Source organism: Rattus norvegicus, chromosome 5 (assembly GCF_036323735.1).
Source record: "Rattus norvegicus strain BN/NHsdMcwi chromosome 5, GRCr8, whole genome shotgun sequence".
NCBI lineage: Eukaryota > Metazoa > Chordata > Mammalia > Rodentia > Muridae > Rattus > Rattus norvegicus.
Window position 1 is genome coordinate 84,149,844 of NC_086023.1, and position 23,994 is coordinate 84,173,837.

Here is a 23,994-nt window from a genome sequence, read left to right on the forward strand (position 1 = left end):
CCCTTGGGTTGTGGCTTCTTCCTTTAAATACCCTTTCTCTCAGCCTCTCGGGGTTGAACTCCACTGCCCCTGCATGGGATATGAGTCTCAACCCTAGTGCACTGGTTCCTATTGATAAACCTCATGTGATTACAGCAAAAAAAAAAAAAAAAAAAAAAAAAAAAAAAAAAAAAAAAAAAAAAAGCATGTGTGCCTGGGTATGCATAAAGGTCAGAAAGAGATATGAGATCTCCTGGAACTGGAGTTACAAATTGCTTTGAGATACCATGTAGGTGTTGAGAACTGCACCTGGATCCTCTGGAAGAACAAGTACTCCTAACTGCTGAGCTATCTTTTCATATGGTTAATTCATTTTCATGGAAACAGAAGCTAAGAAATACTTGGGATAGTTCAAGCTCCTAGCTTTTCTTCCTAAGAGTAGTTCAGGTGGCTGTGAGCCTTGACTGATTGTCTTTCTAACCACCCTCAGAAATATAAAAATTCTAAATCAACTGATGAAATTCTCACGTAGTTCAGCCAGAGACCCATGCTCCTTCCAGTTTGCCCAGGAGCTGGAGCAGAGATCTCGCTCTGGATCCCCATCCACACACCCCAGTGACAGCTTGATGCCCCAGGTGTTCTGACACATCTAGAATCAAATGTGAGGCCCCAAACCTTGGTATAACCATGAGTCCTTTTCCCCACCCTTCACCCCTCCCCCACTCCCGTACTGCACTCAGGAAACATACCTCAGTGACAAAGACAGACACTATCCCAAAGTAAAAGAATGAAAAATTTTTTCCAAGAAAATGATCCCAAGAAACAAGCTGGAGTAGTCATTCTAATAACCAATAAAATAGACTTTCAACCAAAAGTCATCAAAAAAAAATGGAGAAGAACAGTAATTGTGGATTGCTGTCCATATGCAGGTGAGGGCAGGCACAAGATAAGGCTAGAACCTGTGATTGAGCAGAGGATAAAGAAGGTAGACTGAGAGTTTTAAAGACGAGGGAGATAGGAACACTGGAAGAAGGAAGATAGAAGAAGAGAAGAACAAATCAGATCCATGTGGCTTTACCTAGCCACAAGTAGCCATGACTATCATAGAAAGGCTGGATTAATACAGGACAATATTTCTAATCTAGGTGGGCAGCATATACCAATATCAATTGGCTCTGAGTTCATTGTGTGGATGTTTCGTTGGTTAAGAATTTACTAGTATAAATCTGACTGATAAATTACAAGCCTCTAGAATTTTGATTTTACTGGGTTATGGGGATCTGTGACAGCTAACCACAGGGGAAAAATGGCTGGGAATGTGAGCAGAATCCAGAGCAGGAGAACTGCAAATTGGGCAGTTGGCCACTACATGGGGACCATGGAGACCATGGAGAGGGAAATTGTATTACTAGAGCACAGCCAGTGCTAGCATGGGTAGTTGTTGGGTTTGTTTGTTTGATTGTTTTGTTTGTTTTTGTTTTGTTTTTATATTTCATGCAACACTACGTACTCATCAAAAGAAAAATTCACCAAGATGAACTCTCAATTCTGAACATGTATGCCCAAAATGCAAGGGTACCAACATTTCTAAAAGAAACATTAGTCAAGCTCAAAGCACACATTGAACCCCAAACAATAATACTAGGAATTTTCACCACCACACTGTGACCAATGGAACGATCATGGAAACAGAAACTAAATAGACTGAAACTGACCTCAAGCTATACTTTAGAGCAATAGTGAAGAAAACATGGTATTTGTAGAGAGAGACAGGCAGGTAGATAAATAGAATAGAACTGAAGACCCGGAAATGAACCCAAACATCTATGGTCAATTGATCTTTGATGAAGAAGCTAAAACCATCCAATGGAAAAAGGTAGCCTTTTCAGCAAATGGTGCTGGTCAACTGCTGGTCAACATGTAGAAGAGTGCAAATTGATCCATTCTTATCTCCCTCTACAAAACTCAATTCCAAGTGGATTAAGAACCTCCCCATAAAACCAGACACTCTGAAACTAATAAAGAGAAATTCGAGAAGAGTCTCCAAAACATGGGCACAGGGGAAAATTTCCTGAAATAACACCAATCTACAGGTGGGACCTCATAAAACTGAAAACTTATATAAGGCAAAGGACACTGTCAACAGGAAAAAAAGCAACCCACAAATTGGGAAAAGATCTTTGCCATCCCTACGTCTGATGGAGGGCTAAAATCCAAAATATACAAAGAACTCAAAAAGTTAGACTCCAGAGAACCAAATAACCCTATTTTTAAATGTGGAGTACAGAGCTAAACAGAATTCTCAATTGAAGAATCACAAACAGCTGAGAAGCACTTAAAGAAATGTTCAACATCCTTTGTCACCAGGGAAATGCAAATCAAAATTACCCTGAGATCCCACGTCACATCAATCAAAATGTCTTAAATCATAAATACAGGTAACAGCACATGCTGGCGAGGGTGTGAATAAAGCAGACCATTTCCCCATTGCTGGAGGGGCTGCAAGTTTAGAAAACCACTTTGGAAATCAAGCTAGTGGTTACTGAGAAAGTTGGGAATAGTTCTACCTGAAGACCAAGCTATACCACTACTTGGCATATACCCTAAAGATGCTCCAATATAACGAGGACATATGCTCCACTGTGTTTATAGCAGTCTTATTTTTAATAACTAGAAGCTGGAAACAATCCAGATGTCCCTCAACAGAATAATGGATACAGAAAATGTGGTACATCTACACAGTGGAGTACTACTCAGCTATTAAAAACAGTTACTTAAGGAAATTTGCAGGTAAATGAATGGAAGTAGAAAATATCATCCTGAGCGTGGTAACCCAGTCACAAAAGAACACACATAGTATGTACTCACTGATAAGTGGATATTAGCCCAAAAGCTCACAATGCTCATGACACAATCCACAGACTAAATGGAACTTAAGAGGTGTAGATACTTCAGTCCTACATTGCAGTAGTGGGGGTGGGGGTGGGGGACAGGATGGTCACGGGGAGGTGGAGGGAGGAGGAACCTGGGAGGGAGAGGGGAGGGGGAGGAAACAGGCGGGGGAGTAGTATCAGTAATGGAGTGGCTGGGAGAGTGGTACAGAGAGTTAGGAAATCGAATAAAAATATGAAGCAGTAGGGAATGAGGAACTGGAATAGCCTCTGGAGGGTACCAGACTTCAGGAAAATGCGAGGCTCCCAGGAGTCATTGGGAATGATGTTAGCTGAAATTCACAGAGAAGGGGAGATAGATCCTATAAAGATCACTTCCAGTAGACAGGCACAGCCTTCATTTGGGGAATGGGGCTACCCACCCATTTCAAAGTTTTTAACCCCAAAATGTTCCTGTCCAAAGGAAGAACAGGAACAAAAAAATGGAGCAGAGAAGGGCTATCCTGGGACCATCCCACCTGGGGACTGCAAATCTGACACTGTTGTTGTTGCCAAGAGAAGTTTACTGATACGAACCTGGTGTGGCTGTTCCTTGGGAGGTCTGGTCAGCAACCAACCAATGCAGATGTGTCCTCTTGGAGCCAACTGTCAGACTGAGCTCAGGGACCCAGGTAGCTAACTGAGGGACTGGAGGAGTGGAGGAGGATTGCAGCCCCATAGGAAGAACAGCATTGGTTGGTTGGATCACCCAGCACTCCGAGGGACTGGGACTAGAATAACAATCAAAGAGTGACTGGGAGGGATCATGGATCCAGAAACATATGTAGTAGTCGATGGCCTTGTCTGACATCAAAGGTAGGGGAGGTTCCTCTTGGTCCTGTGGAGGTTTGATGCCCCAGCATAGGGGGATGTTGGAACCCTGGTGCTGGACAGGGTGGATGGGGGAGCACCCTCATAGAAGCAAAGGGGAGGGAAGAAAGGGCCGATTGGGAGGGAGGGGTTGTGGAGGGGTAATCAGGAAGCAGGATATCATTTGAGATGTAAATGAATGGAACGTTTAATAAAATAGAAAAAAGAAATTCTTACACTGTTTACATGTTAACAAGTGGGGAAATGTCTCAGTTAGTAAAGTCAAGAAATATAACTTTCTTTTTCTTAAGCAAAGACAACTACATAATCTACTGTATTGTTTTCATGTGCTTGTTTAACTGTTTACATTCAGTGTCAAGAAGCACAAAGCTAAGTTTATCATATGTTGAGTAATTTTCTATATTCAGACTTCCAGATCTATTTTCTCTTTCCCACTCTCATTCCTTATACATACTCTTGCTAAGCCCTATCTTTATATCAGTAACTTCCAAAAACTTGCATCAGATTTATGTGGATAAAATTAAGTTCTCTTGGAAATGTGTGTGGTAGACACTATAAACTCACTCACACAAACACAGCAGATAAACTCAGTTGCTAGGCAACTTACTGGGGTCTTCACAGAAGGCAATGCCTCTCCATCTGTAAGAATCATTCTAATTACTTCAGCTTAAAGTCCAGTGACTTCACAACCAACCTCCAAGTTTCTGTCAGTTACATTGGTTATTTGACCTCTGTTCCCATCCATCAGGACCAAGGGCGACTCAGTAACCCACTATCAGTATCCTCTTTGTCCTTTGGGGCAAGAACTTATGCTCAATGCTTCACTACACTGCTAGCATCTCAAGAATCCCAAACACAGAAAGAATATAGCAAATCCTTTTATTACAATATTAAAGTTTTAACAATGCCCTTGGGTCAAGCAATAGAAAATGGCAACACAGATACTGTGGATATTTGGATGAGAATGAACTCAATAGGCTCACAGATTTGAATGTTTAGCCCTCAGAGAGTGGGGCTACTTGAGAAAGATTAAGAAGTACAACCTTATGGGAGAAAGTCTGCCATTAGAGATTGGACTTGAGGTTTCAAAAGCCATACGCCAGACCCAATCTTTCTTTCTCTATCTTTGCTTATAGAAGAGGATATCTCTCTCTGCTACTTCTCCAGTACCAAGGTGCCTACCGACATGCCCCCTGCTATGATGATAGTGGATACTCTGAAACCATAAGCCATCAATGAAATTTCTTCCTTCGTAAGAGTAGCCTTGTTTATATTGTCTTTTCCCAGGGATAGAACTAGGATAGACACTCGGGTGCCTAAGATATACCTTCTCTTCTTAAAGGGCACATGGTATGACAGGTACACGTGAAACAAGTAAATGAAGAACTCAATGGAATTCCCATAGAAAGGAAAAAAAGGGGGTAGGCTGTGTTTGTCTGAGTGGCAATCTGAATAGATAGCCAGAGATCATTTCTATAAATCCAGATATCACAAGTAAAGTTAGATTAGCTACAATGGTAGGTATGGTGATGCCTGTTTTCTCAGTTCTTGGGAGGTCGATACAAGAGAAGGAGTTTAAAGTCCCTGGCTACATGGCCAATCCAAAACCAGCTTGGGCTCCACGAGACCCTGCCTCAACCCTCTTCCAACACCTATAAAATGAATTACAGGCAAATTTAAGTAATCCTCTCCCAATCAAAGGATGGATGGAAATTTAAAAAAAATAGATAATTTACTACACAGCTTATTTAATGCTTTATTTAGTATGCCAGTTCTAATAATTATATCTGCATATGTATCAGACACATACATATGAGAATGACAAAGAGAAAGAACTCTTTCTATATGTTCTCAATCCTGCTTTGAGCCATAATTTAAGCAGTCTTTATCTGTAAGCATTGGTATTATCACCTGTTTTTTTAAGTAATTGTACATCTATTTCACCACTCCCACAGTGATCAGAACTTGCTGAAGAAGAAGATGCCTGCCTTAACTCTAGAAAGTAGCAAAGAGATGTCCAGGTTAAAGGACCAGGGACAGATGAGATGAGTTGAGTACAGGGAGAAGAGAAGTGGCAGAGAGAACAGTGTTGTCAAAATCCCATAGGCTGTGGCCGTGGGGGTAGCAAAGGATGGGGATGTGTGTGAAATGATAACGGAAAAGGCCAGACTAGCAATGCCTTCCATTGACTTACGTCAAGGCCTTTTAAAAAATAATTATTAGCTGAGCACCACTATGCGCTAGGTTCTGTTCAAGTTATTGGACACAGAGTAGGAAACAATATAAAATTCATTGATTGGATACTTAAATGCTATAGCTTTCTACCTATTAAACTAATAATTACGCAGCTTACCGAACGCCTCTTTCCACATGCCAGTCTCTCTGCTTGCATAATTTCACTTAATTCTCACAATTATGTACAGTCACTTCTGAGCCTACATTAAAGAGCGGAGGCTCAAAGAGATTGAATCACTTCAGAAAGATCACATGAGTGGATAATAGTTAGAGGCTGGCAACGATAGATAGGAGATCTGTTTTGCCTGTAATTGGAGCCGCACATGGTAGGTTGGAATTCCTATGGCCCCAATTACCAGCTATGTGACCTTGGGCAAGCCACCAAGCCTCCAAACCTCTGTGCTTGGTTTTCTAGTCAGTAAAATGGAAATCATGACTGTCCCTTTCTTGCAGAGCTGTCATGAGGATTAACAGACAAGTCACTTAAAGCAGTCATGACATGTAAGAAGTACTTAATGAATCATTAGCTGCCGTTATTAACCTGGTTACAAACAGATTTATTCAGTCTGCTCCCATCCAGCCTTAGAAAGGTCATAAAGTTTTATATGAGGTAAGCAAGGGAGGGTCCATTTTGTTTACCCTGCTTAATTCAACAGCATCTAACTTCTCTCTCAGCCAACTCTCTCACAGCACCTGCTAATAGCTTTCATTGTTTACAGCACTTCTAACAAGTGTGGGTAACTTCTCATTTGCATCCTTAATAGACAATTTCCAAAGCACATAGAAAGTACAGTTGGTTTTAGGAAACCTGCATTTGATTTCCTTTTCTGTTTTGTTTACCAGCGTCTAAAGGGGCTCTAAGCTCACCCACGCTCTAATCCAATCTTGTTTAACACTTTTACAGAAATTTCAAGGTCAAGAAGTCTAGTCTCACAGACCAGAAAAGCAAAATGGAGGGCGTCTTATCAGATTAAAGGCCAAACAACTCTCACCAGATCACACGGCGTAGTTACTTCACTCCATACTGTACGTAGCTTGGAAGCAATCCCAATACTTGCATATATGTGATGTAGGCAATGCATTATTCACTGTTGCAGCCACATATACAGAGAATATTGTAACCTTGTTACAGAGGAGGAAACTGAGGAACCAAGTAATGTGCTAAGTAATGTGCCCAAGGTCACCCAGCAAGGAGGCCACAAGTTACAAGTATGGCTTTAAATGTTATTGCTTCACAGGACAACAAGCCAGACAGTACTTTGCACTTCACACAATCATTTTTATATCAGGACAGGAATTATAAACAATTTACAACTAACGAAGGGATGGAGTCCTGGGAGGCTTGCCTACTGCCTAAAGGACAGGGGTGATGCTGGGACTAAAATCTGTCTATTGAATTCAAGGTGCCCTGCACACTGGGAAGATGACATTGATGATTTCTGATGTCAAAATCCATTACTCCAGCGGCGGCTGCTGTGACTGCTATTTTCTGCAGAACACCCTCCCCCAAGTGCATGGCGAGAGAGGAAAATAACAATGATAAGAACATAGCTGATTCTGTATGCAAGCCTGCAGATCTGAATCCATGCATAATTTACTCAACACTGCCCTGCAGTCACTTAAGCTGAGGAGAGACTGCTGTAAATTCAGGTCTGCATGCGCTAATTTATTTCTTATTTATTTTATTGATACATATCTAAGGCCTCCAGCGAGCTGCTTGAACACCTGCTTGAAGGCTCTGGCAGCCCCAAGTTCAAAAGGGGCAGGAAAGGAGATCCTGAAGTAAGTACTGAACTCTGTGTGCTAGAACCACAAAAGTTAAATTAATTTTCTGGCAAACTAGAATCAAACCTTCCACCTTTTCCACCTTTTTTTTTTAATGCACAGGCCTGTAAGGCTTGCTTCAGTCTCTTGCTCTCCTGCACTTGGTAATGAGAATGTCTGCGACACTTCTCACAGGGAACACAAGGACTCTTTCTGAGTGACAGAAAGGCAAAGATGAGCAAATCAGAGAGGGATTAAATAGGAGAAGAAAAAATAAAGATATTCCTATTTTCTTGAGAGGTTACTGAGGAACCACCACTCTAGGCACTGAGGCAGGACTCTGACATCATCTACACAGTCACTTGGAGAAATGTCCTCTGCCCCTGTGTGTGAGAATAAGCATCTCTCACAGACTGGTTAGCTGCAGTCTGGAAAGGGAAGAGAGGCCAAAGGGGAGTCAATCTGAATGTGTTCGCCTCTTCATTTTTCTCACACTCATGTCCAGGTGGATGTACCTCAATGGTAGAATACTTTTCTGGCATGAGAAGGGCCCTGAGTTCACTACCAAGCCTTCCTCCTCCAATAAAAAAAGAAAGAAAAATAGTAACCAAAGCGTCTGAACTTGAATCCTTCAGAAACCAGAAGCTGTTTATAAACTTTCATGCTTTACAGGTGCTGTTCCCCAGTTAGTACTTTTGACCCAGGTAGATATAAGACCCAGAAAGATAAAGCTCTAAGCTCAAACTGATGACTTCCCACAGGAGCTCATTTGCAGTCTCTCAGAGCCAATGTGTATACTTATACACATACCTTCAACATCTATGAATCTGGCTCTAGATGGGACTGTGACACAGAGAGAGGGCAGGGACATGAGGCAGACTGAGGCAACATCCAGACCTTATAAAGAGGCTTCTACATGAATGTATGTACTAGCACATTCCTAAATAATTGTTTTGAATGTTTTTCTTAGCCATTCTTCTTTTGCACACCCAAGAGGGTATGAAACGAAAGAAGCAAAGGCCATGTCCTGGCAGTTCAGCCCTGGCCTGGGTGAGGTAGCATTTCCTGACAGTTTGCCCACAGATTCTCTGCTGCTATCTGGAAATTCCTCGACCTTAGATGTGGAGACTTACCCGCAGAACATGAAGATGGTGCTGGAGGTGGCATCATAGGGCAAAGGCATTGTTTGTTGTAGGCAAAGCTGCTCACACCCTCCATTAAAGCCATCAGAGCAGTCAATGCCCTTGGAGTGATCATAGCAGCCGGAACCATCCTTCATGGGCTTCAGTTCCTCAGGACACTGTTTAGAGAGAAGACACAGGGTGATTATGGTGCAGGAGGTGGCAGGCTCCGTTGCTCTCCCTACACACAGATGGGGGTCTAGAAGATTCATTAAGAATTCATTAAGATTCTGTAGGGCCTTGGATAACATTCTTTACTTCTATAACCTCAATGTACCTTGCAGTAAATAAGTCTTTTGCAGTCATTTTTTTCACCGAGCTGTAAGGGACATAGTGTCAAAATACGTAGGACACAGACTTTCACAGAAGCGGTGCTAGGGTCATCTTCTTAATTGTTTTTATAATTAATGTTTGACCAGGTTTCCCACTATAATGGTCACAGAGAAAGGCTGCAAAGTATATTAAAAATAACTTTACTGTGAGTTTAAATTTAAGTTCCTTTCCTTGTATGATTTTAGGCAAGTTACTACTCTCTCTGAGTCGTATTATTGTCTTCCATATGCTGACAATCCAGGGCATAATGTAACTATAGATTAGCTGTGAAGCTTAAATATGAAGCATAAGCATGAATGCATACATCATTTCAGAATTTGTCACAGAACTGGTACTCAAAAATGCATATTACCTTTCTATATTGAATTGACCTCTTTTCCACCCTTATTCCTAAATCCCCAAGTAAGCAACTTGTATACTCAAAGCAGTGAGGAGAGACCTCCTAACCAGTCTGGCTTCTCTACTTCGTCCCTGTAGCCACTGAAATCTTATTTCTTAACACTACCACATCTCAGCATTGGTAAATAAATGAGGCTGCAAATTTTTGAATCTTCCATATGCTGACAATATAGACTGTTTGCAAATCCTCTGTCTGCTAAGTACACGTCCTTCCATGGAACCCTCCCCACCACATTCCAGAACCTCAGGTGGGACACAATTTTCTATTTGTTTGTCTCTGTGAATGAGAGATCTCATGTAAAAGTTCACCTACCTTTTAATTCCTGTCACTGGATGGGCTAAGCTCATCTCCAGATCTGCTGACAGATACACAATCCCAAGACCCCTGCCATCTGAACAAGGTATCAAGTTTTAATATCACCCACCTTGCTGTCATTTTCACTAAGATAACACCCAGAGCTCAGCCCTCTTCATCCATCAATAGACGTCACAGATTAAAATGCCCTCTATCTTTGTCTTCCCCTCTGCCAGTTCTATAGTTTCCTCCCTGACTTCCTAAAATTATAGGAATAACAGCATACACACACACACACACACACACACACACACACACACACACACACATACACATATCCACATTAATTTCCATAAACCACTACAATAAAAAAGGAGGTCAGCTCTCTTGGAAATTAAATTTTGCCTAAGTATGATTTGTAATTACAAATGCACAAGAGAATTCTTCACGATATTTGAGACTGGTGCCAGCAAGGGTGATGGAGAAACTAGGTTATAAATGGTCTTTGTCAAGCGCCAGAAAGGTTATAAAACTGCTACATTTTGTGCATAAAAAGAAAAATCAATTCTGCATGTGAGTGAATGTTGTACATATTAATACAAGCTCAGGAGAGACCTTGCCTGTTTCTGAACATCAACTGTCAGGCAGAAGGGTGCTGATTACGTGGTTATTTTGGAGCAAGTTGCAATACTGGGGCTTGTTTCTGTCCATCTAGAAATATTCAGAAGCAAGTATTGGCCTTTCTCTCTGAGTAACAGGAGAGCCCTGGCATAAAGTATTTGTTAAATTTCCTTCCATTCCTTCCTGGCCTTCATTGCTCTTCTTGTTTCAATGGATGCTCACTGTACTCCAGGTAATTTTCTTGTTGTTGTTGTTGTTGTTGTTGTTGTTGTTGTTGTTGTTGTTGTTGTTACCAAGTTACCTGTTCTTGCTTCTTTAGTTCTTATAGCAAACACACAAGGGGACCAACCATGGCTCCTGAGGATTTGCATTTATTTCAAGCCCCAGAAACTGTGACTGTTACCATCCATGGTAAAGTCTTTGTGGGTGTGAGTAAGAAAAAGCTCTTGAGACTATTTTGGCTTTTACAGGATAGTCTAAATATCTCCATAAATGTCCGTAAGAGAAAGAAAAAGAAATCACACTCACAGTAGATGGCAGCAGTCAGTGCAGAGATTTGTAACTGACCCATCAATGTGCGAGAATCAGTGACTGCAGTACTCAGCTCTGAGTACACCTATGTCACCCTCACTCCCCACAGTCCAAGGAGTATCACAGAGGAGGGTCAGAGAGGATATAAGCTGGGATGAGGAGAAGTGATGTGAGATGCTGTCTACTCTATATGACATGGTCACTGCAACCCTGAACTCACGGAAGTTGTGATTGTTTACATAGAACCTGGCTTATGATCAGCTGGCATTCTAGTACAGACAGGTACGGCGTTCATGAGAAACTCCTGCAGAGATATTGGTAACTGATGTGTACGTGGAGAGGCCATTTCATTCTCTATAGAGTGTGACTGATAATCTCCTACCCATGTATATTTAGAAAGCACTAATTGGTCTTGATATATATATATCAAGAGGGCATGAGGTGAGAGAGAGTCATGTTGGAAAATTACAATGAAAGAGGAGGGAGAAAATTGGGATTGTATCTGATCAAAATGATAGATAGATAGAAATATAGATAGATAGATAGATAGATAGATAGATAGATAGATAGATAGATAGGTAATAGGTAGACAGACAGACAGACAGATAGATTCTGACAGAGGAATAAAGTGCAGGTGAAGGAAGAGATACATACAATATACCATAAATCAGGACTGATTCAGCCACCAGGAACTGGAAGAAGGAATACATACATTCTCCTCTGGGGCCTTCATTGGAAGCAACATCTACTAATCTTTACCTTGGGGTGAGATTTCTGGCTTCCAAAAAAAATTAGACAATGTGTAACTGTTGCTTTCAGTTACCCATTTTGTAATTCCCTACAGTAGCCAGAGGAAAGATAGATGGATCCTGCCACTGTCTATTGACAGAAGAGGGGAGTGAAGAGGTTCAACACATCAGCATTGGAAAGGGTAGGGCTTCCTAGGATTGTCAACGCTGTAGCTCTTACCTGCATTTTGTGTGTGTGTGTGTTAGTTAGTCTTGATTGTTAACTGGATTGAGATAGGCATAAGAGATTAGTAGTGAATCCCTGTGTGTCTATGAAGATATTTATAAAAAAGTATTTGTTCATATGTGCACTGAACAAGTCATTGGTTTAATCCACAGATGTACTCAACTTTGAATACTGTATTTAGAAGTATAGGAGCTGTGGATGATGGCACGTAATTGGAGGAAGCATGTTACAGAGACATGCCTCTGGAGGTTCTCTTGGGCCTGACACTTTCCTTCACTATCCCTACTTTCTGGCTGCTCTGTGGTGAGCAACTTTTTTCCTACTATGCCCTTCTACTATGATATTCTGCAAGACCACAGCCCAGAAGCTATGGAGGCAGCTAGCTGATAATGAAGTTAACCCTGATACCACAGATCATAATAAATATTTCCTCTTTTAAATTGGTTCTCAGTGATATTTGTCATAATAATGAAAAACTGAGTAACATGTTGAATAAGCTGCTTTAAAGCCCTGTCATTGGCTGGCTAACAGAGGGTCAGAACAAGGCAGGGTTAAAGCTGATCTAAACATCTTGACTTTATAACTGAGGTTCAGAGAACGTTCAGTCCTGGACAGACACTCAGCTAAGGCATCAGGTCTCCTTAGTCTCAGCAGTGGGCTCTCTGCCCACACACTCCATTTTGTCCATATAATAAGTGTGCTTTATTTTACTGTGCCTCATCTGTATATGGAAATAAATAGAAATAAAAAGTCCTCTTTTAATGGCATTTCTGTAAACTATGAGCAGATATACCTGGTTTTGTGGGTCTGGCTTTGGATCTGACATATAGTAAGCACTTAATAAGTCAAAAATGTCAATAGATCAGTTAAATTAATAAATACACAGACCTTCTATCACTGTAGAAAATGGAATTAAATTGCTAGTTGACTTACTTGTCCTTTCCTATTGGTCCAGTCCTTCACTGAATCACTTAACAGATGCTTATTATTGAACAAATAGTATTGGCTCAAAGCTGAGCACACACCTTCAGTGCTAGATATAAAGTGATTCATAATATAGCCGAGTTCCTGTTTCCATAGAATTAAAGCTGACGAGCATGGACAAACAAAAGAAAACAAATGAGTATATAAGCAGTAACTTAGCATAACAACAAAAGTAAAAAGCATAACGTGATGAAGGTTTACTAAGGATGGGGTGAAGGAAGCAAGAATTAACAACCTAGGACTAGACAAGGCTGCCCACTCTCTCCCTACTTATTCAATATACTTCTTGAAGTTCTAGCCAGAGCAATCAGACAGCAAAAAGAGATCAAAGGTGTACAGATTGGAAAAGAAGAAGTCAAAATATCACTATTTGCAGATGACATGATAGTATATTTAAGTGATCCCAAAAGTTCCACCAGAGAACTACTAAAGCTGATAAACAACTTCAGCAAAGTGGCTGGGTATAAAATTAACTCAAATAAACCAGTAGCCTTCCTCTACACAAAAGAGAAACAAGCCAAGAAAGAAATTACGGAAATGACACCCTTCATAATAGCCCCAAATAATATAAAATACCTTGGTGTGACTTTAACCAAGCAAGTAAAAGATCTGTATGATAAGAACTTCAACCTTCTGAAGAAAGAAATTGAAGAAGATCTCAGAAGACAGAAAGATCTCCCATGCTCATGGATTGGCAGGATTAATATAGTAAAAATGGCCCTTTTACCAAATGCGATCTATAGATTCAATGCAATCCCCATCAAAATACCAATTCAATTCTTCAGAGAGTTAGATAGAACAATTTGCAAATTCATCTGGAATAACAAAAAACCCAGGATAGCTAAAACTATCCTCAACAATAAAAGGACTTCAGGGGGAATCACTATCCTCCCTGAACTCAAGCAGTATTACAGAGCAATAGTGATAAAAACTGCATGGTATTGGTACAGAGACAGACAGACCGACCACTGGAATAGAACTGAAGACCCAGAAATGAACCCACATACCTATGGTCACTTGATTTTTGACAAAGGAGCCAAAACCATCCAATGGAAAAAAGATAGCATTTTCAGCAAATGGTGCTGGATCAACTGGAGGTCAGCATGTAGAAGAATGCAGATTGATCCATGCTTATCACCCTGTACAAAGCTTAAGTCCAAGTGGATCAAGGACCTCCACATCAAACCAGATACTCTCAAACTAGTAGAAGAAAAAGTGGGGAAGAATCTCAAACACATGGGCACTGGAGAAAATTTCCTGAACAAAGCAGCAATGGCTTATGCTCTAAGATCAAGAATCGACAAATGGAATCTCATAAAACTGCAAAGCTTCTGTAAGGCAAAGGACGCTGTTGTTAGGACAAAATGGCAACCAACAGATTGGGAAAAGATCTTTACCAATCCTACAACACCTAGAGGGCTTATATCCAAAATATACAAAGAACTCAAGAAGTTAGATTACAGGGAGACAAATAGCCCTATTAAAAGTGGGGTTCAGAGCTAAACAGATAATTACCAGCTGAGGAATGCCGAATGGCTGAGAAACACCTAAAGAAATGTGCATCATCTTTAGTCATAAGGGAAATGCAAATCAAAGCAACCCTGAGATTTCACCTCACACCAGTGAGAATGGCTAAGATCAAAAATTCAGGTGATAGCAAATGCTGGCGAGGATGTGGAGAAAGAGGAACACTCCTCCATTGTTGGTGGGATTGCAGACTGGTACAACCATTCTGGAAATCAGTCTGGAGGTTCCTCAGAAAATTGGACATTGAACTACCTGAGGACCTAGCTATACCTCTCTTGGGCATATACCCAAAAGATGCCCCAACAAAGACAAATGCTCCAGTATGTTCATAGCAGCCTTATTTATAATAGCCAGAAGACGGAAAGAAGCCAGATGCCCTTCAACAGAGGAATGGACACAGAAAATGTGGTACATCTACACAACGGAATAATAACGGAGTAATAACTCAGCTATCAAAAACAATGACTTTATGAAATTCGTAGGCAAATGGATGGAACTGGAAAATATCATCCTGAGTGAGGTAACCCAATCACAGAAAAACACACATGGTATGCACTCACTGATAAGTGGATATTAGACCAAATGCTTGAATTACCTCAGATATACAGAACACATGAAACTCAAGAAGGATGACGAAAATGCAAATCCCTCACTCCTTCTTTAAAAGGGGAACAAGAGTACTCTTGGGATGAAATAGGGAGGCAAAGTTTAGAACAGAGGCTGAAGGAACGCCCATTTAGAGCCTGCCCCACATGTGGCCCATACATATACAGCCACCAAACTAGATAAGATGAATGGAGCAAAGAAGTGCAGGCTGACAGGAACCGGATGTAGATCTCTCATGAGAGACACAGCCAGAATATGGCAAATACATAGGTGAATGCCAGAAGCAAACCACTGAACTGAAAATGGGACCCCCGTTGAAGGAATCAGAGAAAGGACTGAAAGAGTTTGAAGGGGCTTAAAACCCCATATGAACAACAATGCCAACCAACCAGAGCTTCTAGGGGACTAAGCCACTACCCAAAGACTATGCATGGACTGACCCTGGGCTCCAACCTCATAGGTAGTAATGAATAGCCTAGTAAGAGCACCAGTGGAAGGGGAAGCCCTTGGTCCTGCCAAGACTGAACCCCCAGTGAATGGGATTGTTGGGGGAGGGTGGTAATGGGGGGAGGATGGGGAGGGGAACACCCATGGAGAAGGGGAGGGGGAGGAGTTAGGGGGATGTTGGCTGGAAACTGGGTAAGGGAATAACAATCAAAATGTAAATAAACACCCAAGTTAATAAAGATGGAAAAAAAGAATTAACAACCTAGATATAAAATAGACCTTTCATTTGAAAACAGGCTTAGACTACTTATCTTACAATTTTGTGTCAGTTTGAGAAATATAGGCAGCTTCACTGTGAATATTTTTCAATTCATGCATATACCATATTTATCCATTCATTTTACTTTTCTTCTATTCCTTTTGTTAGCATTCAAGTTTTAATATAAATGCCCCATATACATATTAGAAAATTATTGCTTATGTAGTTCATTGTATTTTAAGAATTGTTAATGTTCCCGGCCCGCAGCAGCTCTCTGCTCCCAGACCCGGTGAGAGACAGGCCCAACCGCCTGGTCAGGTGGGCACTCCTGAGGCTGCAGAGCGGAAGAGACCACCAACACTGCTCACCCCTGCCCACATCCCTGGCCCAAGAGGAAACTGTATAAGGCCTCTGGGCTCCCGTGGGGGAGGGCCCAGGAGCGGCAGGACCCCTGCCACAGACACCGCCGGACCCTGAAGGAAACAGACCGGATAAACAGTTCTCTGCACCCAAATCCCGTGGGAGGGAGAGCTAAACCTTCAGAGAGGCAGACAGGCCTGGGAAACCAGAAGAGACTGCTCCCTGCACACACATCTCGGACGCCAGAGGAAAAAGCCAAAGACCATCTGGAACCCTGGTGCACTGAAGCTCCCGGAAGGGGCGGCACAGGTCTTCCTGGTTGCTGCCGCTGCAGAGAGCCCCTGGACAGCACCCCACGAGCAAACCTGAGCCTCGGGACCACAGGTAAGACCAAATTTTCTGCTGCAAGAAAGCTGCCTGGTGAACTCAAGACACAGGCCCACAGGAACAGCTGAAGACCTGTAGAGAGGAAAAACTACACGCCCGAAAGCAGAACACTCTGTCCCCATAACTGACTGAAAGAGAGGAAAACAGGTCTACAGCACTCCTGACACACAGGCTTATAGGACAGTCTAGCCACTGTCAGAAATAGCAGAACAAAGTAACACTAGAGATAATCTGATGGCGAGAGGCAAGCGCAGGAACCCAAGCAACAGAAACCAAGACTACATGCCATCATCGGAGCCCAATTCTCCCACCAAAACAAACATGGAATATCCAAACACACCAGAAAAGCAAGATCTAGTTTCAAAATCATATTTGATCATGATGCTGGAGGACTTCAGGAAAGACCTGAACACACTTAGGGAAGCACAGGAAAACATTAATAAACAAGTAAAAGCCTACAGAGAGGAATCGCAAAAATCCCTGAAAGAATTCCAGGAAAACACAATCAAACAGTTGAAGGAATTAAAAATGGAAATAGAAGCAATCAAGAAAGAACACATGGAAACAACCCTGGATATAGAAAACCAAAAGAAGAGACAAGGAGCTGTAGATACAAGCTTCACCAACAGAATACAAGAGATGGAAGAGAGAATCTCAGGAGCAGAAGATTCCATAGAAATCATTGACTCAACTGTCAAAGATAATGTAAAGCGGAAAAAGCTACTGGTCCAAAACATACAGGAAATCCAGGACTCAATGAGAAGATCAAACCTAAGGATAATAGGTATAGAAGAGAGTGAAGACTCCCAGCTCAAAGGACCAGTAAATATCTTCAACAAAATCATAGAAGAAAACTTCCCTAACCTAAAAAAAGAGATACCCATAGACATACAGGAAGCCTACAGAACTCCAAATAGATTGGACCAGAAAAGAAACACCTCCCGTCACATAATTGTCAAAACACCAAACGCACAAAATAAAGAAAGAATATTAAAAGCAGTAAGGGAAAAAGGTCAAGTAACATATAAAGGGAGACCTATCAGAATCACACCAGACTTCTCGCCAGAAACTATGAAGGCCAGAAGATCCTGGACTGATGTTATACAGACCCTAAGAGAACACAAATGCCAGCCCATTACTGTATCCAGCAAAACTCTCAATTAACATTGATGGAGAAACCAAGATATTCCATGACAAAACCAAATTTACACAATATCTTTCTACAAATCCAGCACTACAAAGGATAATAAATGGTAAAGCCCAACATAAGGAGGCAAGCTATACCCTAGAAGAAGCAAGAAACTAATCGTCTTGGCAACAAAACAAAGAGAATGAAAGCACACAAACATAACCTCACATCAAATATGAATATAACGGGAAGCAATAATCACTATTCCTTAATATCTCTCAATATCAATGGCCTCAACTCCCCAATAAAAAGACATAGATTAACAAACTGGATACGCAACGAGGACCCTGCATTCTGCTGCCTACAGGAAACACACCTCAGAGACAAAGACAGACACTACCTCAGAGTGAAAGGCTGGAAAACAACTTTCCAAGCAAATGGTCAGAAGAAGCAAGCTGGAGTAGCCATTCTAATATCAAATAAAATCAATTTCCAACTAAAAGTCATCAAAAAAGATAAGGAAGGACACTTCATATTCATCAAAGGAAAAATCAACCAAGATGAACTCTCAATCCTAAATATCTATGCCCCAAATACAAGGGCACCTACATATGTAAAAGAAACCTTACTAAAGCTCAAAACACACATTGCACCTCACACAATAATAGTGGGAGATTTCAACACCCCACTCTCATCAATGGACAGATCATGGAAACAGAAATTAAACAGTGATGTAGACAGACTAAGAGAAGTCATGAGCCAAATGGACTTAACGGATATTTATAGAACATTCTATCCTAAAGCAAAAGGATATACCTTCTTCTCAGCTCCTCATGGTACTTTCTCCAAAATTGACCATATAATTGGTCAAAAAACGGGCCTCAACAGGTACAGAAAGATAGAAATAATCCCATGCGTGCTATCGGACCACCACGGCCTAAAACTGGTCTTCAATAACAATAAGGGAAGAATGCCCACATATACGTGGAAATTGAACAATGCTCTACTCAATGATAACCTGGTCAAGGAAGAAATAAAGAAAGAAATTAAAAACTTTTTAGAATTTAATGAAAATGAAGATACAACATACTCAAACTTATGGGACACAATGAAAGCTGTGCTAAGAGGAAAACTCATAGCGCTGAGTGCCTGCAGAAAGAAACAGGAAAGAGCATATGTCAGCAGCTTGACAGCACACCTAAAAGCTCTAGAACAAAAAGAAGCAAATACACCCAGGAGGAGTAGAAGGCAGGAAATAATCAAACTCAGAGCTGAAATCAACCAAGTAGAAACAAAAAGGACCATAGAAAGAATCAACAGAACCAAAAGTTGGTTCTTTGAGAAAATCAACAAGATAGATAAACCCTTAGCCAGACTAACGAGAGGACACAGAGAGTGTGTCCAAATTAACAAAATCAGAAATGAAAAGGGAGACATAACTACAGATTCGGAGGAAATTCAAAAAATCATCAGATCTTACTATAAAAACCTATATTCAACAAAATTTGAAAATCTTCAGGAAATGGACAATTTCCTAGACAGATACCAGGTATCGAAGTTAAATCAGGAACAGATAAACCAGTTAAACAACCCCATAACTCCTAAGGAAATAGAAGCAGTCATTAAAGGTCTCCCAACCAAAAAGAGCCCAGGTCCAGACGGGTTTAGTGCAGAATTCTATCAAACCTTCATAGAAGACCTCATACCAATATTATCCAAACTATTCCACAAAATTGAAACAGATGGAGCCCTACCGAATTCCTTCTATGAAGCCACAATTACTCTTATACCTAAACCACACAAAGACACAACAAAGAAAGAGAACTTCAGACCAATTTCCCTTATGAATATCGACACAAAAATACTCAATAAAATTCTGGCAAACCGAATTCAAGAGCACATCAAAACAATCATCCACCATGATCAAGTAGGCTTCATCCCAGGCATGCAGGGATGGTTTAATATACGGAAAACCATCAACGTGATCCATTATATAAACAAACTGAAAGAACAGAACCACATGATCATTTCATTAGATGCTGAGAAAGCATTTGACAAAATTCAACACCCCTTCATGATAAAAGTCCTGGAAAGAATAGGAATTCAAGGCCCATACCTAAACATAGTAAAAGCCATATACAGCAAACCAGTTGCTAACATTAAACTAAATGGAGAGAAACTTGAAGCAATCCCACTAAAATCAGGGACTAGACAAGGCTGCCCACTCTCTCCCTACTTATTCAATATAGTTCTTGAAGTTCTAGCCAGAGCAATCAGACAACAAAAGGAGATCAAAGGGATACAGATCGGAAAAGAAGAGGTCAAAATATCACTATTTGCAGATGACATGATAGTATATTTAAGTGATCCCAAAAGTTCCACCAGAGAACTACTAAAGCTGATAAACAACTTCAGCAAAGTGGCTGGGTATAAAATTAACTCAAATAAATCAGTTGCCTTCCTCTATACAAAAGAGAAACAAGCCGAGAAAGAAATTAGGGAAACGACACCCTTCATAATAGACCCAAATAATATAAAGTACCTCGGTGTGACTTTAACCAAGCAAGTAAAAGATCTGTACAATAAGAACTTCAAGACACTGAGGAAAGAAATTGAAGAAGACCTCAGAAGATGGAAAGATCTCCCATGCTCATGGATTGGCAGGATTAATATGGTAAAAATGGCCATTTTACCAAAAGCAATCTACAGATTCAATGCAATCCCCATCAAAATACCAATCCAATTCTTCAAAGAGTTAGACAGAACAATTTGCAAATTCATCTGGAATAACAAAAAACCCAGGATAGCTAAAGCTATCCTCAACAATAAAAGGACTTCAGGGGGAATCACTATCCCTGAACTCAAGCAGTATTACAGAGCAATAGTGATAAAAACTGCATGGTATTGGTACAGAGACAGACAGATAGACCAATGGAATAGAATTGAAGACCCAGAAATGAACCCACACACCTATGGTCACTTGATTTTTGACAAAGGAGCCAAAACCATCCAATGGAAAAAAGATAGCATTTTCAGCAAATGGTGCTGGTTCAACTGGAGGGCAACATGTAGAAGAATGCAGATCGATCCATGCTTATCACCCTGTACAAAGCTTAAGTCCAAGTGGATCAAGGACCTCCACATCAAACCAGACACACTCAAACTAATAGAAGAAAAACTAGGGAAGCATCTGGAACACATGGGCACTGGAAAAAATTTCCTGAACAAAACACCAATGGCTTATGCTCTAAGATCAAGAATCGACAAATGGGATCTCATAAAACTGCAAAGCTTCTGTAAGGCAAAGGACACTGTGGTTAGGACAAAACGGCAACCAACAGATTGGGAAAAGATCTTTACCAATCCTACAACAGATAGAGGCCTTATTTCCAAAATATACAAAGAACTCAAGAAGTTAGACCGCAGGGAAACAAATAACCCTATTAAAAAATGGGGTTCAGAGCTAAACAAAGAATTCACAGCTGAGGAATGCCGAATGGCTGAGAAACACCTAAAGAAATGTTCAACATCTTTAGTCATAAGGGAAATGCAAATCAAAACAACCCTGAGATTTCACCTCACACCAGTGCGATTGGCTAAGATCAAAAACTCAGGTGACAGCAGATGCTGGCGAGGATGTGGAGAAAGAGGAACACTCCTCCATTGTTGGTGGGATTGCAGACTGGTAAAACCATTCTGGAAATCAGTCTGGAGGTTCCTCAGAAAATTGGACATTGAACTGCCTGAGGATCCAGCTATACCTCTCTTGGGCATATACCCAAAAGATGCCTCAACATATAAAAGAGACACGTGCTCCACTATGTTCATCGCAGCCTTATTTATAATAGCCAGAAAATGGAAAGAACCCAGATGCCCTTCAACAGAGGAATGGATACAGAAAATGTGGTACATCTACACAATGGAATATTACTCAGCTATCAAAAACAACGGCTTTATGAAATTCGTAGGCAAATGGTTGGAACTGGAAAATATCATCCTGAGTGAGCTAACCCAATCACAGAAAGACATACATGGTATGCACTCATTGATAAGTGGCTATTAGCCCAAATGCTTGAATTACCCTAGATCCCTAGAACAAACGAAACTCAAGACGGATGATCAAAATGTGAATGCTTCACTCCTTCTTTAAATGAGGAAAAAGATTACCCTTGGCAGGGAAGGGAGAGGCAAAGATTAAAACAGAGACTGAAGGAACACCCATTCAGAGCCTGCCCCACAGGTGGCCCATACATATACAGCCACCCAATTAGACAAGATGGATGAAGCAAAGAAGTGCAGACCGACAGGAGCCGGATGTAGATCGCTCCTGAGAGACACAGCCAGAATACAGCAAATATAGAGGCGAATGCCAGCAGCAAACCACTGAACTGAGAATAGGTCCCCTATTGAAGGAATCAGAGAAAGAACTGGAAGAGCTTGAAGGGGCTCGAGACCCCAAAAGTACAACAATGCCAAGCAACCAGAGCTTCCAGGGACTAAGCCACTACCTAAAGACTATACATGGACTGACCCTGGACTCTGACCCCATAGGTAGCAATGAATATCCTAGTAAGAGCACCAGTGGAAGGGGAAGCCCTGGGTCCTGCTAAGACTGAACCCCCAGTGAACTAGTCTATGGGGGGAGGGCAGCAATGGGGGGAGGGTTGGGAGGGGAACACCCATAAGGAAGGGGAGGGGGATGTTTGCCCGGAAACCGGGAAAGGGAATAACACTCGAAATGTATATAAGAAATACTCAAGTTAATAAAAAAAAAAAAAAAAAAAAAAAAAAAAAGAAAAGTAAAAAAAAAAAAAAAAAAAAAGAAAAAAAAAAAAAAGAATTGTTAATGTTACTGCATTTTTTTATTTCTTCATCCCTAAGTTCACTGCAATACAAAGGTAATAATAAAAGAAGACAACTAGGGAATTGGAGAGACTGACAGCTTAGCAGGTAAGAGAGATTGGTGTTGCTCTTGCAGAGGACCAGAGTTCAGCGCACAAAATCCACAGTATGTGGTTCACAGTTGTCTGTAACTCTAGCTCCAGGGGTTCAGGGCCTTCTGGCATTCATTGTCACTGAAGCATTTGCAACACACACACACACACACACACACACACACACCTTTAAAATAAAACCTTAAAAAAATACAACTGGTTAACTTGTTCCTAGATTGTCAAGTCTTCCTGAAGCCATCCTTCATGATTAGGATTCAAAAATATAATCTTTAAGCATTTTGTCAGTAAGCGTGTGATTTATAAACAAGAGCACCACAGTCTTCTGTACAAGTTTCTTTTGAGTTGTCTATTTACTTTGTTGGTCTTAAGGAGTGGGATATCCTACCCTGTGTTGTTTTTTAAGACAAAATCCCAAAGTTAAATTTTACCAATGAATATTCAGGAGCCATATTCTGGAATTAGTTCAGAGAAGCAGAGAAAACACCTTCTGACTCCTGACTATCCTCTCTACTGACTCCAGAAGGAAAAAGACCTTTCTACTTCTCAACACTTTCTTACATAATGTTCAACTCATTGACTCCCCTCTTTCCGTTTTCTAATGTTCACTCCCTATCAGTTGGTTGCTTGCCCTGCCTCTTGACCTAGGATTGATTTTATTTAGCTTTTGGATTTAAAATGTACACCAGGGCTGAGCAAGGTGTTCACAATTCTCAATCTTGGGGTTCACAATGTGGTCAAATATCCTGCATCATCACTGAATTGAACAATAGAGATACTGCTCATGCTTGAGAGAAAGCAAGATGCCTTGGTGGCCTGTTGTTCTCCTACCAATGGCTGCTTTTCAGTATTGCGAATCTCTTCAGAAATCATATCTTCTAGAAATCAAACTTTACCTGGACTTTTCTGACCAAACTAAAGTGTTCCAAGTCTTTCTGTTCATATTTCTATTCTTTAGACTCACTACAAGTGTAAGCAAAATCAGTAAGCAATGTCCATACCATAGCTTTGGACTTCCTCAGCATTTATTCTGCTAAGTTATCTAATCTGTCATTTTAACCTACAATAAAAACTCAAGACATACACAAAATGTAAACCCATTTGACTGAGTATGGCCTCCAGTCCCTACTGGAGTGACTGTTGCCTGTGAAACCTCATGAGCAGTGTTTACTCTGGAGACCCTTTACTCTCCTGAACTCCTTCCTACGAGCACCGCCCAGTTTACTCCGTCTTCATCTTCTCCTTCTCCCGGAAATCAGTTTGAAAGGC

The 23,994-nt window shown here is 40.9% G+C and overlaps 1 protein-coding gene across 5 annotated transcripts in view; it reads right to left on the reverse strand.

Annotated features, from left to right (window-relative positions):
• Nucleotides 1–23,994, reverse strand: part of Astn2 (astrotactin 2) — a 986,452-nt gene that overhangs the window by 376,856 nt on the left and 585,602 nt on the right. For all 5 annotated transcript variants that reach the window (XM_063287034.1, XM_017593112.3, XM_017593110.3 and 2 more), the window contains one exon: nt 8,873–9,039. In XM_063287034.1, coding sequence (XP_063143104.1) covers nt 8,873–9,039 — 167 coding nt within the window. The remainder of the gene's footprint in view (nt 1–8,872; nt 9,040–23,994) is intronic.